The sequence below is a fragment of the Bos taurus genome, chromosome 24 (genome assembly GCF_002263795.3).
Source record: "Bos taurus isolate L1 Dominette 01449 registration number 42190680 breed Hereford chromosome 24, ARS-UCD2.0, whole genome shotgun sequence".
Taxonomy (NCBI): Eukaryota; Metazoa; Chordata; class Mammalia; order Artiodactyla; family Bovidae; genus Bos; species Bos taurus.
Genome location: NC_037351.1, coordinates 7,548,035 through 7,564,318, shown reverse-complemented (window position 1 = coordinate 7,564,318; position 16,284 = coordinate 7,548,035). Strand labels below are relative to the sequence as shown.

The 16,284-nt window shown below is 40.2% G+C and overlaps 1 protein-coding gene across 1 annotated transcript in view; it reads left to right on the top strand.

The window, feature by feature from the left end:
* DOK6 (docking protein 6) overlaps positions 1-16,284 on the top strand; it is a 416,940-nt gene that overhangs the window by 251,168 nt on the left and 149,488 nt on the right. Inside the window, exon 5 of the mRNA XM_002697666.6 lies at positions 10,762-10,951. Within this exon, the coding sequence (XP_002697712.1) occupies positions 10,762-10,951 (190 nt within the window). The remainder of the gene's footprint in view (positions 1-10,761; positions 10,952-16,284) is intronic.

Sequence of the window (16,284 nt, the reverse complement as noted above, 5' to 3'; positions counted from 1 at the left end):
AGGCATTCCTGTGACTCTTTTTCTAGCTTCCTTTTGATATTTCAGTTTCTTTCCCACACTTTTTTGGATTTCATCTCTCTGACTTATTTTCTGAGAACTGTGCTAAGTACAGAACATCCATAATCATATTGCTTAAAATATTCTGCTCACTCTCAGTTTGAGAGAAGAAGGAAAAAACCCTTTACCAATAAACATTCATCAAGTACTACATACAGAAAATATGAAGAAAGTGAATAAATTTGGCCTGTGGGTGGAGTCATTGCTGTGTGCAACTTGTTTGGTGTGAATTATACACTTTTACCTTAAAAACCTGGGGTTGTATATGGTTCCTATCCAAATAGATAATGTACTCTTTTGGTTATTATAATTTTTATTGCTGATTTGATAATAATGTCAAAGTAGTTTACCTACTATATAAAGGTAAAATTTTAATATAAATGTTTTAGAATAGGATAAACACAGAATTAAATAGCCAGAGCTGTGTAAGAAGCACAAGCAGATTTAGCCTAGTAAGTAAACTCTTTAGGATGCAACTTGAATGTGGGCTACACCCCTTAAATAGATCAGGTTCCTTAGTCACTTCTAATTTCAGTTTGCTACTATGTGAAAATAAACTAATACTGATTTATGGTGTTATCATGATGGTTATAGGAGATAATATAAAATAAAGACTAACTCATGCTTAGATTTAAAAAAAAAAGCACAAGTATGTTTGTTTAAGTCCAAGTAAAAATAAAGAAATCAAAAATTAATTCCTGCATATAGTTTAGAGAAGACCTAAAGTTATAACCAGTCCATTCTAAAGGAGATCAGTCCTGGGTGTTCTTTGGAAGGAATGATGCTAAAGCTGAAACTCCAGTACTTTGGCCACCTCATGCGAAGAGTTGACTCATTGGAAAAGACTCTGATGCTGGGAGGGATTGGGGGCAGGAGGAGAAGGGAACGACAGAGGATGAGATGGCTGGATGGCATCACCAACTCGATGGACGTGAGTCTGAGTGAACTCCGGGAGTTGGTGATGGACAGGGAGGCCTGGCATGCTTCGATTCATGGGGTCACAAAGAGTTGGACATTACTGAGCGACTGAACTGAACTGAAAGTTATAATGTCATCCAGTGCTTTTTAAATAATCCTAAATTCATACAAAGGGTAATATGTGCTTTTAGTATATAGTAACATTTAGTTAGAGAAGGTAGTGTTTGATCCATTTAAATGACTTCCTGAAAGTACATGATACCCTAAAGGAAACTGGCAGACATCACACCCACACATACACACACTCACTCCCTCACACACACACTCACACACATGCTCACATACACACTCACACACACGCTCACATACACACACATTGAGACTCTTCCATATTTAGCTTTCAAAGGAAAATCTTAGCTGGGAGGATTTCTTTTCCCCAGGAAACACCTTCCACATGGGTGAATTTCTCCCTGACTCCCAAGGCTGTGGACATAGCCATTCCTTCCATCTCTTCCAGTCTATATACACTTTCTTTAAAATGCTTTGTCAAGTCCAGATAACAGCACTTTTCCTCCATTTCTGTTGGCCCATTGAAGTCTAGCTACAACTTTGTAAGATAGTGATTTATACCACAGGACAATGCGGAAGGCATAAACCTCAACAGAATGTCAAAATTGCAGCCTCAACTATTGGTAGCTCAAAAATCCCAGTGAATATGTGTATACATGCTGCCAAGACACACACACACACACAGATCGGCACAGGTTGTTACTGGCATTCCCCAGTTTTGTCACTTCCTAATCAATGGACTTCTTCCATAAATATGATAATTCCATTTCAAGATCCGCCCTGAAATAACTAGAAGTAATCTGTAAAATCTCATGCTGAAGACTAAGAGTGCTTGTTAGTCAACGTGAACCCTCTCCCTTGAGCCCTAGAACTGCTTTAGGGACACACCTGTTTCTTAGACAGGACACCTGTTCATTTTACTGCATGCAGGGAAAGTGTTTGTTGGTTTAGCTAATGCAAGTGTTTTTTTAAAACAATGTTATCTTGTAAAACTGTCCTTCCACAGTTTTCAATCATAACACCTCTTCATATAAACAAAACTTTAACCTCCTGATACATGCATGAAGTCATTAATACATTCAGGTTAGAATCATTCCTTTATGAACAATTTGTTATTACAGATTCAGGGGTTTCTCCTTAAGGCATTTCAGAGTTAAATTCTACCATTTCTTTTTCATCAGAAACATTATTTTAATATGTTATCAATGATGGGCTTGGATTCAGTTTGAAATTACTCCTAAGCAATGAGACACACATGTGTGCAGAATTGATGTCATAAATTACTGTATCGTTCGTGGCTCATGGTGGTCTTATGGGGTCCCATCACCTAGAGAAGACCCACTGCTCAGTCCCGACCACAGCATATATCTTGACATTCAAAATTGCTACTTGTCCTTGAAGGTTTTCCTGACTCTTCAAACAGCTTGGTCTTATTTACTCTGAGACTAGCTAAGAATAAACATTTGTGTGAATTGTTTATTTATTCTTTAATTGGAGGAAAATTGCTTTACAATGTTGTCATGCTTGCTGCAGTACAACAGCACAGTTCAGCCGTAATTACACATATATCATCGCTGCTGAGCCACCCTCCCCTCCCCACTCCACCCCTCCAGACCGTCACAGGGCGCCTATCTGGGCTCCCTGTGTTACGCAGCAACTTCTCACCAGCTATCTGTTTCCCGCATTGTGGTGTATATATGTCCATGCTTCTTTCTCCATGTTCGGTTCTTTCCTTCCCCTACTGTATCCACAAAGCCATTCTCTGTCTGCATCTCCATCCCTTCCCTGCAAATGGGTTCATTAATACCATTTTTCTAGGTGCCATATATATGCATTGTTAACATACTGGGCATGGTTTTGTTCAGTCTCCAAATCATGTCTGACCCTTTGCAACTCCATGGACTGCAGCTCGACAGGCTCCCCTATCCCTCATCATCCTGGAGTTTGCCCAGTTCATATACCCTGCAGGGGCTTCTCTTGTAGCTCAGTTGGTAAAGAATCTGCCTGCAATGCAGGAGGGAGAAGGCAATGGCACCCCACTCCAATACTCTTGCCTAGAAAATCCCATGGACCGAGGAGCCTGGTGGGCTGCAGTCCATGGGGTCACTAAGGTCAGACATGACTGATCGACTTCACTTTCACTTTTCACTTTCATGCATTGGAGAAGGAAATGGCAACCCACTCCAGTGTTCTTGCTAGGAGAATCCCAGGGACGGGGGAGCCTGGTGGGCTGACGTCTATGGGGTCACACAGAATCGGACACGACTGAAGCAACTTAGCAGCAGCAGCAATGCAGGAAACCTGGTTTTGATCCCTGGGTCAGGAAGTTCCTCTGGAGAAGGAAATGGCAATCCACTCCAGTACTCTTGCCTGGAGAATCCCACGGACAGAGGAGCCTGGTGGGTTCTTGTATCCATGGGGTCGCAAGCGTCGGACACGACTTAGCGACTAAACCACCACCATATACCCTGCAAATAATTTTTAAAGGTATAACGTGTGTTGCTAAGATAAAAGTGGTTATTGATTAAATTCTTTGCATTAATCATCTTTATCTAGTGTTGTCAGCTGTTTTCCTATTGATTCAGAATCTGGCACAGTATACGGGAAAGTAAGGGAGGCTAGCACGCCACAGCCAACTACCCACACACAGACACACACACGCACTTATTCTTAGATTTCAGATAACACAGAAGAGTGCATATTAAGTGGACAATCTGAGCTTTTAACTTCTTACAGCTTTCACAATCTTCACATCTTTCAGCTGTATTTAAGATAGCCTGTGCTGACCTTGTGGCTGACCTCACGACTTCCCTTGTGGCTCAGCTGGTAAAGAATCCGCCTGCAATGCTGGAGGCTTGGGTTCGATCCCTGGGTTAGGAAGATCCCCTGGAGAAGGGAAAGGCTACCCACTGCAGTATTCTGGCTTGGAGAATTCCATAGACTGTATATAGTCCATGGGGTCGCAAGAGTCGGACACGACTGAGCGACTTTTTTTTTTTTTTATGCTGACCTTAGAAATATTGCAGTGCAGTGTTACAGTCATATTTATTTAGAAAGGAGTCTCACAATACATAATAGCAATCCTAGGAAACAAATGTAACGTACTAATCACTAGTAACAGAGGTAAGTATCACAACCAAGAAGCCAGCACTTATAGGAAGTTCCTACTGTTACAGTTGCAAGTGGATTCAAGGATCTGTTTTGTTGTTCATGCAAGAGATCACCCTCTAGAACAAAATGAAGAAATGACCTCAGACTACATCTGGTTAATTCAGAGTCAGATTTGAGGGTTTGGTTTTTTTTTTTTTTTTTCCCCAGGACCAAGAGTCCCTGCTTAGAAATGGGCTAGAATTCTCATGAATTCCTACTTTGAGCCAAAGAATATGTGTATAACCTTTCTCCGGGAGCAAAACAGTATTCCAGTGTTGTTTGTAAATTATTTACTTTGGTTACCCTAGTAACCATGCTCCCTACATTCCACTCAGACACTCTTGTATGTCATTCACTCATTCATTATTCATTCATCAAAGAATTTTGAGGCTATGCTGTGTGAGAACTAAGCTGAGGAAATGTGGTGGAGGTTTAGTCACTAAGTCGTGTCCCACTCTTGCGACCATGGACTGTAGCCCACCAGGCTCCTCTGTCCATGGGGTTCTCCAGGAAAGAATACTGGCGTGGGTTGCCATTCCCTTCATACAAAGTAGGGCCATTACTTTTAAGAAGCTCACAGAGTAGTAAGCGAGACAAACTCACACCCACAAGGTGTATCAATCATTGTTTATTTTTCTGTGTTTCTTAAATCTTTTAAAAATTAGTTAATTTATTTTTAATTGGAGGATGATTGCTTTACAATACTGTGTTGGTTTCTGTCATACATCAACGTGAAACAGCCATACGTATGCTGTGTTCTTGGTCACACAAAGAAAGCTTGATTGATTGAACTATGATGAGAAACCAGGTTAAATGACCCCTCATTTCACAGAAAACAAGCGCAAACATACACACACAAAAAAAGAGAAAGGAAAAGAAATATCAGTGTTCACTAATATCATTTTGGATATATACAACTTTTGATGATTTGTTATTTTCCTGCTACAGTAAAACTATCATGTAAAGCTTGAAAGTCAGACCCTTAGCCTGAGGAACATAAGTGGCCAAGCTTAGTACATCATCAAGTTCTTGTCCACTTCTCATGAGCTCTGGGGCCAGGGTCAAGGAACTAAAGTGCTCTAAATCTCAGATTCCTGCCCTTGAGGATGATACTGTTGGTACACATCCCACAGGATGGTAGTAAGGATTAATACCGCTTGTAAAACAATTGTACTCATCTCACACGCTAGTAAAGTAATGCTCAAAATTCTCCAAGCCAGGCTTAAGCATACGTGAACTGTGAACTTCCAGATGTTCAAGCTGGTTTAAGAAAAGGCAGAGGAACCAGAGATGAAATTGCCAACATCTGCTGGATCATCGAAAAAGCAAGAGAATTCCAGAAAAACATCTATTTCTGCTTTATTGACTATGCCAAAGCCTTTGATTGTGTGGATCACAATAAACTGTGGAAAATTCTGAAAGAGATGGGAATACCAGACCACCTGACTTGCCTCCCGAGAAACCTATATGCAGGTCAGGAAGCGACAGTTAGAACTGGACATGGAACAACAGACTGGTTCCAAATAGGAAAAGGAGTATGTCAAGGCTGTATATTGTCACCCTGCTTATTTAACATATGCAGAGTACATCATGAGAAACTGGGCTGGATGAAGCACAAGCTGGAATCAAGATTGCCAGGAGAAATATCAATAACCTCAGATATGCAGATGACACCACCCTTATGGCAGAAAGTGAAGAGGAACTAAAAAGCCTCTTGATGAAGGTGAAAGAGGAGAGTGAAAAAGTTGGCTTAAAGCTCAACATTCAGAAAACGAAGATCATGGCATCTGGTCCCATCACTTCATGGGAAATAGATGGAAACAGTGGAAACAGTGTCAGACTTTATTTTTGGGGCTCCAAAATCACTGCAGATGGTGACTGCAGCCATGAAATTAAAAGACACTTACTCCTTGGAAGGAAAGTTATGACCAACCTAGATAGCATATTCAAAAGCAGAGACATTACTTTGCCAACAAAGTTCCGTCTAGTCAAGGCTATGGTTTTTCCAGTGGTCATGTATGGATGTGAGAGTTGGACTATGAAGAAGGCTGAGCGCCGAAGAATTGATGCTTTTGAACTGTGGTGTTGGAGAAGACTCTTGAGAGTCCCTTGGACTGCGAGGAGATCCAACCAGTCCATTCTGAAGGAGATCAGCCCTGGGATTTCTTTGAAGGAATGATGCTAAAGCTGAAACTCCAGTACTTTGGCCACCTCATGTGAAGAGTTGACTCATTGGAAAAGACTCTGATGCTGGGAGGGATTGGGGGCAGGAGGAGAAGGGGACGACAGAGGATGAGATGGCTGGATGGCATCACTGACTCGATGGACATGAGTTTGAGTGAACTCCGGGAGTTGGTGATGGACAGGGAGGCCTGGCATGCTGCGATTCATGGGGTCTCAAAGAGTCAGACACGACTGAGCGACTGAACTGAACTGAACTGAACTGAAAGCAAGTAACACAATGTCCACCAGGAAAGTCCGTATTTCTTTAGCATATTGTGAATGTCTTCAATTCATTCACATCAAGTGTGTGTTAAACAAGAGAATTCTGGGCCCCACCCACACCTTTAAAATAAATATCTCTGGGATGTGGGGCCAGATGTCTGTAATTTAATAACCCCAGGAACCCTAATATGCACTAAAGTTTGAAAACTCAGGGTAATAAACTATTGATTATAATTAGCTTCAGAACATCTACCAGTGATTTTAGGAAAATCATTCCTAAAATGATTGAATGATTTCTTGCACAGTTTCTTGCATTTCTTACAAAGTTTCAAAATTACTGACATAAATTTAATAACAACATCCTTGTAATACCTTCTTAATATCTGTCTATACTGTAGTGTTAGCTCCTTTTATACTTCCTGTGGGTTATTTATGGCTTTTTTCCCTCTTAATTGGCATCATCAGATATTAACTTATTTATTAAAACTTTTTTCAGTATAATTTAAAATGTATTAATTTCTGCTCTCACTCACTATGTCTAATCACTGTTAGTTGCTCCACCATTTTGGGTTTAATTGCAGGATTCTTTTTCAAATCTTTTAGGCAGATGTTTAGATCATTAATTTTCAGCCTTTCACTTTTAAAATATATTTTGTAAAGTTCTGCATTTTTCTTTGAGCATAGTTTAAAATCCTAATTGTAGTAATAACATTCTCAGAGCTCAGATTATAATAAATGTTAAAATCAGAGCAGAAAATGGGAAAAAATGTTTTTAATTTCCATCTGCCATGAAAGAAAAATTGAAAATATTATCTCTGATTATAGACTTTGTAAATAAAACTTTTATTGCTTAATAGAGATTCAAATTACCCAAACGATTCAAGAAAAAAAATTAAAAACCTAAAGATCCCTGTATCCATTCAAGAAATTAAAATGAAAAATGTACAACATCCCATACACAAACTCCAGTCACATACTGTGCACTCTTGATTCCAGAAATAATTTTAGTCCTATGCAACTTTTTCAGAAAGCAGAAGAGGAAGGATTATTTCACAATTCATTTTATGAAGCCACTATAACCAGATACTGAAGCCAGAAAAAGTCAGTGTAAGAAAATTGCAGGCAGATATCATTCATGAAAAAGTTGGCTTGAAACTCAGCATTCAGAAAACTAAGATCATGGCATCCCATCCCATCACTTCATGGCAAATAGATGGGAAAAAAGAATGGAAACAGTGACAGATTTTATTTTCTTGGGCTCCAAAGTCACTGCAGACAGTGACTGCAGCCATGAACTTAAAAAACACTTACTTGCTCCTTGGAAGAAAAGCTATGCAAACCTAGAGAGCGTATTAAAAAACAGAGACATCACTTTGCTGACAAAGGTCTGTCTAGTCAAAGCTATGGTTTTCCCAGTAGTCATATTTGGATGTGAGAGCTGGACCATAAAAAAGGCTGAGCACCAAAAAATTGATGCTTTCAAATTGTGGTGCTGGAGACGACTCTCTTGAGAGTCCCTTGGACAGCAAGGAGATCAAACCAGTCAATTCCAAAGGAAATTAGACCTGAATATTCATTGGAAGGACTGATGCTGAAGCGGAAGCTCCAATACATTGGCCACCTGATGCGAAGAACTGACTCATTGGAGAAGACCCTGATGCTGGGAAAGACTGAAGGCAAAAGGAGAAGGGGACAATTGCGGATGAGATAGTTAGATGGCATCACCGACTCAATGGACATGAATTTGAGAAAAGTTCAGGACAAAGTGGAGGACAAGGAAGCCTGGCGTGCTGCAGTCCATGAGGTCGCAAAGAGTCAGGCCTGACTCTAACAGTCAGGCATGAACAGTAACAACATGGGGCTACAGATACAGGCTTTCATTGAAAATAACTGATGGGACAGTGTTCTTTCTTCATTTCTCAGCTATAGAACTTACCTCATTTTGCCTTTTTCTTTAGGAAATAATTGTAATTATTTGAAATAATTATATTTCAAATAATTATTATATGAAATATATATCCATAATACTTTCATGAGAAACAATCTAAGTAAAATATTGAATCATTATTTTTGGTCCCAAAATATTTAGACACTTGAACATAAATAGTGTCCATATAGTTACTAAATTTCAAACTATTGTGCTTAAGTTAAATATAACCAACTTGGCACCAGAAAATCTTTGCTTTACAAAATAGCTGCAACTGGAACAATTCTTTCCATTATATAGACAGTTGCAGCTCAGGACCAGCAAACATACAGTGTTTAAGACCGTAGCATCCTGATGGATGGCAGCATATTCGAAAATATCTCAGTACTTGACCAACTGCAGCTGCACAATTATGCCTCTCCAAATAATTCATGCGACAGCTCTGCCTTTAAAGCACTGTTCACAATTAAATTCAAACTCACGAAGATGTATCTGCTAGTAATTCTTAAACTTTTTGTTGTCATGACTCATTTTTTTGTAATTCCTCAATCCTTGCAGCCCATATTCATCATTGTTTAGTAGCTCAGTCCTGTCTGACTCTTTTCGACTCCAAGGACTGTAGTCTGCCAGGCTCCTCTGTTCATGGAATTTCCCAGGCAAGAATGTCGAAGTGAGTTGCCATTTCCTACTCCAGGGGATCTTCCCGATCCAGAGATTGAACCTGCGTCTCCTGCATTGGCAGGCGGATTCTTTACCACTGAGCCACCTGGGAAGTCCTGATATTCTTCATATTGTTGCTCAGTCGCTAAGTCGTGTCCGCTCTTTGATACCCCATGGACTATAGCATGCCAGGCTTCCCCTGTCTTTCTATATCTCCCTGAGTTTGCTCAAACGCATGTCCATTGAGTCGGTGATACCATTCAACCATCTCATCCTCTGTTGCCCCTTCTCCTCCTGCCTTCAGTCTTTCCCAGCATCAGGATCTTTTCCAAGGAGTCAGCTCTTTGCATCAGGTGGCCAAAGTATTGGAGCTTCCTCTTCAGCATCAATCTTTTCAATGAATATTCAGAGTTTATCTTTCTTTAAGATTGACAAGGATATATTTATTTCATCATGGGATATATTTATTTCACTTATTTTATTAGTTAACATTTTATTAGTTCATTCAACTATTAGTTAATTAATATTTATTGATCACTTACTATACACCAAAGATAAGATGCTAGGAATTAAGGATATTTTATAAAGACACTTTGTAGGTCATACCAAGTTCTTTACTTCCTGGAACTTACCAACTGACCTTATCTTTCAAAATAAAGTATATTCTAATGCATTTAAATGGGAATCGAGGGCTGCAGAATTTTGCAGTGGTGTTTGACATACACAGACATTTATAAAGGGTTTGGAATCATTGCCTAATAGATTTTCAACTACATAATATCCAGGAATGAAAGCATTTATGTGGCTTTATTTTGCTTACTGAAACAATGGCTGAAGTTCTGCAGAAGGCAGTCATGAATATCTGCATTTATCATATGCTGAATTTGATCATGAGTACTCTGTGCTTGGAGAATCAGTCTGAGGGGGCATTAAACACTTCATGCCGCAGACGTAAAATTGAGTAAGTTCTTGTGTAAATTAGATAAGGCATTCCTCCCTGGAATTGTTTATATGATATCCACTTAAGATTGCGTGAAGAAGCAGACAGTAACACCGTTTGGGCAGAGACTCCAATTAGCTTTTTGCCCTTATGTTCCCATGGTACAATTTAACCGTTTAATCCCCACCATAGAGGATGCATGGAGAAGGAAATGGCAGTATTCTTGCCCAGGAAATCCCATGACAAAGGAGTGTGGTGGGCTACAGTCCATGGCATCTCAAAGAGTTAAGCACAACTGAGCACATGCACATGCACACACACACAGACACACACACACACACACACACACACACACACACAGGATGCAGGCCACAAGAAGTTGAAGAATGAGTAAACGACTGAATGATTAAGAATACATTTAATCCCTTTTCCCACAACATGGAAAAAGAGAGTGTTTCACAATGTATATCAGTGTCACCAAGGAACGTGGTGACCCTTTCTGCAGGCTGTGGGTAGGTATACAGGTTAACAGAGCGCTACTGTAAAAGTCACACCTCCTCTCACTTCATTGTCTCCGTTCCTTGTTTCTTTGCAGAACGATTCAATGTGTACCTTATGCCTACGCCAAATCTGGACATTTATGGCGAATGCACAATGCAGATCACGCACGAGAATATCTATCTCTGGGATATCCACAATGCCAAGGTCAAGCTGGTGATGTGGCCCCTCAGCTCACTGAGGAGATATGGGCGGGACTCGACGTGGTTCACATTTGAGTCGGGCAGGTAAGCTCTGAGGGCAGAAGCAACATGCAGGAGGGGCCTGGGACCAAGGTTCTGTGCTCAGGTAGATGGTTGTTTTCGTAAAGGTTAGAGGTCACCAAAAATATAATTTCTTCAGATCCTTGTTGATAATCTGGATGAAACTGTGTTAATTCTATGGCAGGTTAATTACCCCATTCAAAATAACTTCAGTCTCTTGTGCTGGCATCAAACTAGTTTCATAGTTATTTTTTATCATGTAGTATATTTGTGAGATTTTGGGTGCATCCTCCTATATTTTTGGTGCAGTAGGATTTCCATAAAAGTCAACATGTCCTTGGCTGGCATTACTTTTGTGGATTATTTTTTAAGGGAAAAATGTTGAAAGGAGTCTTATATAAAATTGCTTAAATATTACTTTTTAAGTTTGAGATAATTTAATGCAATATTCATTTATCCAGATGTTTATGTTAATAGCATTAGTCAAGTATAAATATTGATATTAATTCAGAATGACTGAAAAGAAAGTTGGCAAATCCATAATTTATGGAATGTGTGACTCAGATTTTAAACGTAGTATGTCAAGACAGATACACTGGTTTCTTGATCACAGCATATGGTCGGAATCCATAAATGTCTTAAAATAAATGCTTGCTTCGCAATCATTATTCACAGATATGGATTCAGACATGAGCTTCAATCAACTGTATCAAGTCATCATGTTGTGACCCCTTTGTGACATTGTTGTCATTCATCCAAGATAAGACTTAGGTTTGGGGATTCTATATAAGAAGTGTTTAATGTATTCACACTTGGGGATATGATTGATCACGTTCTAAAAATGAATCGGTGGTCTTATAAGGTAATTATGAAGTCACCATGTGACTGAGTAGACAAATTAAGATAGTTATGCAACAGGATTCTACCTACCATGACACACACAGCACGGATGAATCTCAAAATCATTGTTGTAACATTGGTAGGAAATCCTGCAACAGACAAAACTGATATATAGCGACAGAAAGCAAATGAATGGTTGCCTCGGGTCGGGAGAGAATGGACTCTAGGGAACACACAGGACCTGTGGGGGGGTGACTGTGCCCTGTATCCTGACATTTGTCGAGAGCTATGGAGCTGTCTACTCACTATCAGTGCATATCGTTACATGCAAATTATCCTTCAGTGCTTTTAACATGGAAAAAATTGGGGGGAAAGCAGGAGGGCATTTACTCTTCTTATTTTATATACTTTTACACTGTTTGAGGTTTGACAGTGAGCATTTGTCACTTTTACAACAAAACACTCCCCCTGGGAGGAATGAGGCCAAGGAAGGGGAGACAGCTGTGAGCATTTCTGGACGGGGTTTTGAGGGTGGTCCTTGAAGCTGTGTGCGACGGCGGGCCTTGATTCCTAGGTAGGTACAGTAAGGGAAGAAGCCTGTTCTTGTAACCTGAGGCAGGCCTTGCACTTTTTAGGTTTTCCTTGAGGGTCTCCCTTTTTCCTTAGTATTGAGATGTTTTAATACTTGACATTGGGACTTCCTTAGTGGTCTGCATGCTAAGTCGGTTCAGTGGTGTCCGACTCTTTGCGACTCTATGGACTGTAACCTGCCAAGTTCCTGTGTCCATGGGATTCTCCAGGCAAGAATACTGGAGCGGGTTGCCATGCCCTCCTCCAGAGGATCTTCCCGACTCAGGGACTGAATCCGTGTCTCTCGTCTCCTGCATTGGCAGACAGGTTCTTTACCACTGGCTCCACCGGGTAGTTAAGAATCCTCCATGCCATGCTGGGAGCGCAGGTTTGATGCCTGTTTGGGGAACTAAAATCCCACATGTCATGGGCAACTGAGCCTGCTTGACACAGCTGCATGTGTCACGGACAGAGAGCCAGCACACATAACCAAAGCCCCGTGAGGCAGCTGAGACCTGACACAGCCAAAGAAATACATGAATATTTTTTAAAAAATACTTTATATCATCTGATTTTAAAAGTCAAGCCAGGCTTTTGAGGGAGTAGTTGGAAAGAAAAGCTTAAAATCACTTACTATTTCTGTATCTTGAGAAAATGGCTTTTAATATTTTGCTGTACTTCCTTCCAATGTATTTTAAAATCAATGCATTTTCATTTAATATTATACTGAGAAGTAATCTTCTATAAAGTTCTATAAGGTCAATATTTTTGTGACCATATGGTATCTGAACATATGGCTGTACTGTCATTAATTTAACACTAGGGTGTTCCCAAAATGAACTATTATAAATAAAGCCACACTGACCATCTGTGAAAAGATGTGCAAATATCTGATTATTTTCTTAGCAGAGCCTTTTAAAAGCAGAATTCCTGGGTCAAAAGCTGTGAACATTTTCAAGGTTCTTCACAGTATAGCAAATTGCTTTCAAAGCAATTTCAATTCACACACCCTCTAATGGTGCAAAGAGCGTTCTTGACCCCATAACTACAGGCATTAAAAAGATGATTTAAGATGTTTCTATTTTAAGAGAGGACTTGGATATCTTGTTAAATTTTTTTTCTTTTCTCCTTTGCTTCCTTACGTTTAAAGGTTTGTCCTTGTGGGTACTGCTCATTTGTATGTTTTTCCTTCTCTGAGTTTTGGGTGTCCCTTGCCCCTGGAATATTGACCATTGTTCTGTGCATCTGTTTTGTAAACTCCAGAGGATCTCACTCCTGTTAAAGGTAACCAAGAGCAGAAGGTTTTGTCCATGTTCGACCCAGTTCCCCGAGTCAGGACTGGGAGAAGGGGTGTGGGGGGCATGGGTGATGACACGGGACAATTTAAAGGAGAAACTGGCAGGTCAGCTTTGTGCTGTCAACACAGTAGACCTTGAGCTCAAGATCTCCATCTTCTGTGTTTTATTTGTTCCTGTCTGCACGCGGCACAGCATCTGGAGGCAGTTTCTAGCCGTTGACTTGTACTACCGCATGTACTGGAAAGTGATAAAACTGGGTGTCGAACTGGCCTTTTTTCTATCAACAGGCCTTTACAACTTTGCCTATTTGCTCGGCCGCGCTGGGTCTTTGTTGCTGCCCACGCTTTCTCCGGTTGCTGTGAGCGGGAGCGCCCTTGGCAGCAATGCACGGGCTTACTGCAGTGGCTTCTCTTGTTGTAGAGCCCAGGCTCTGGGCTCCCTACTGACGAGCTTTGGGGCGAGGGTGGGATGATTTGGGAGAATGGCATTGAAACATGTATAATATCATATGTGAAACGAATTGCCAGTCCAGGTTCGATGCCTGATACAGCATGCTCAGGGCTGGTGCGCTGGGATGACCCAGAGCATCCTAGTATGGGGAGGGAGGTGGGAGGGGGGTTCCGGATGGGGAACACATGTACACCCGTGGCGGATTCATGTTGATGTATGGCAAAACCAATACAATATTGTAAAGTAATTAGCCTCCAATTAAAATAAATAAATTTATATTTTTAAAAAAAGAAAGTACAACCTGCTCTCCCACAAAAAAAAAAAAAAAAAAAAACAATGCATTTTAAATTCTACTGTACCAATAAAATATAAGCATGAACAGTAGAAATGGAGCAAGATCATTCTTCCTGGAGGAACACACCTCACGCATCCCAACAGTTGTAATCATACACCCATGCGGGTGAGGACGGGAGAGGAGGACCAGGGAGCTTTCGCTGGGAACTGTCCTCACTCAGAGGGCGTGGCCTGGGGAGAGGAAGTCACAGCCTCCTGACTGCTTAGAGTAATTGCTAGCTACTCATAAAAGAGCACTTTAAAAGTGAAAAGCAACCCAGTTTACCATGCAAGTTTATTTAATCAAAAAATCAAAACAAGATATCCAGACCTGCAGAGGACGTCACAGGAGTCATGACAATGTGCACGGAAGATAAAACCACTTTTTTTATTTGCTGATGAGGCTTTTTCACTTCATGAAACTTCATAAATATTGTAAGCAAAATTCAGGATGAGCTCAAAGGCCTGCAGAACAAGATTCAAAAGATCCCCAAATCCATTTTTATAAAATTATTGTTCAAAACATAACCTCCCTATTCAGCAAAACACTTAATATAACAATTGGTGCTTAAAATATATATCTTACTAACTCTGATAGTATTGTCTCTATTGAGAAGCCTGGGGACAATCTGGTTACAGATTTTTAACAATTGGAGATAAGAAGCAGTACAATTCCCACAGGAAGATGGTGAATGGAAGCAAATGCTCTATGTGCTATAATCAAGGATTCCCTGATGTCATAGAGGCTCGTTCAGTCCTTAAAAAGCTTTTCCATCAGTCATGCAGAGAGAAACCCTCCTCCTCTTATGTATGACCACTCAGTTAAAATAAAAGGTAAGGCAGAGAGTTTTTAAATAGGATACCAAAGCATTATTACCCTCCCCACAAAAGATAAATTAGACTGTATCAAAATTAAAAACTTGTCTCTGCAAGAGACACTTTTAAGGGACTGAAAGTCCAGACACTGATCTAGAGAAGATATTCAGAAGTCACATATTAGACAATGCACTTGTATCCAAAATACGAAATATACAAAGAATTTCCAAGTCAAAAATAAGAAAAAATGCAACCCAGCTTTAAAAACAGGCAAAAAGTGTAAGCATATACTTCACCAAAAAGACATATGATTGATCAATAATCACACTAAAAGATGCCGAACCTAATTGTTCATTGTGTGTGTGTGTGTTAATTGCTCTGTCGTGTCTGACTTTTTGGGACCCCATGGACTCTAGCCCACCAGACTCCTCTGTCCTTGGGATTCTCCAGGCAAAACTCCTGGAGTGGGTTACCAGTTCCTTCTCCAATTATTCATTAGGGAAATGCAAATTAAAACTACTATGAGATACAACTGCATATCTATTATATTGGCTAAAGTTAAAAAGGAAAATCTGACAATGCCAAATGCAGACAACGATGCACAGCAGATGGAACACATATTTGGTGGGAATGTAGCATGCTACAGTGATTTGGAAAGAAACTTTGAAGTTTAAAAAAAAAAAAAAAAAACTCAACATTGCCTGAAGATCTGATGCAGGGTCCTACTTCTTGATATTATCTCACAAAAAATAAAAATACATGCTCATATCAAAACCTGTACATGAATGTTGCTAGCCATTTTATTCATCATTGATTGACCAAAACTAGACAAACCAAATATCCTTCACTGAATGGGTAAACAAACTATGATAAATCTATAGAGAGCTGCTGCTGCTGCTGCTGCTAAGTCGCTTCAGTCATGTCCAACTCTGTGCGACCCCATAGATGGCAGCCCACCAGGCTCCGCCGTCGCTGGGATTCTCCAGGCAAGAACACTGGAGTGGATTGCCATTTCCTTCTCCAATGCAGGAAAGCGAAAAGTGAAAAGGA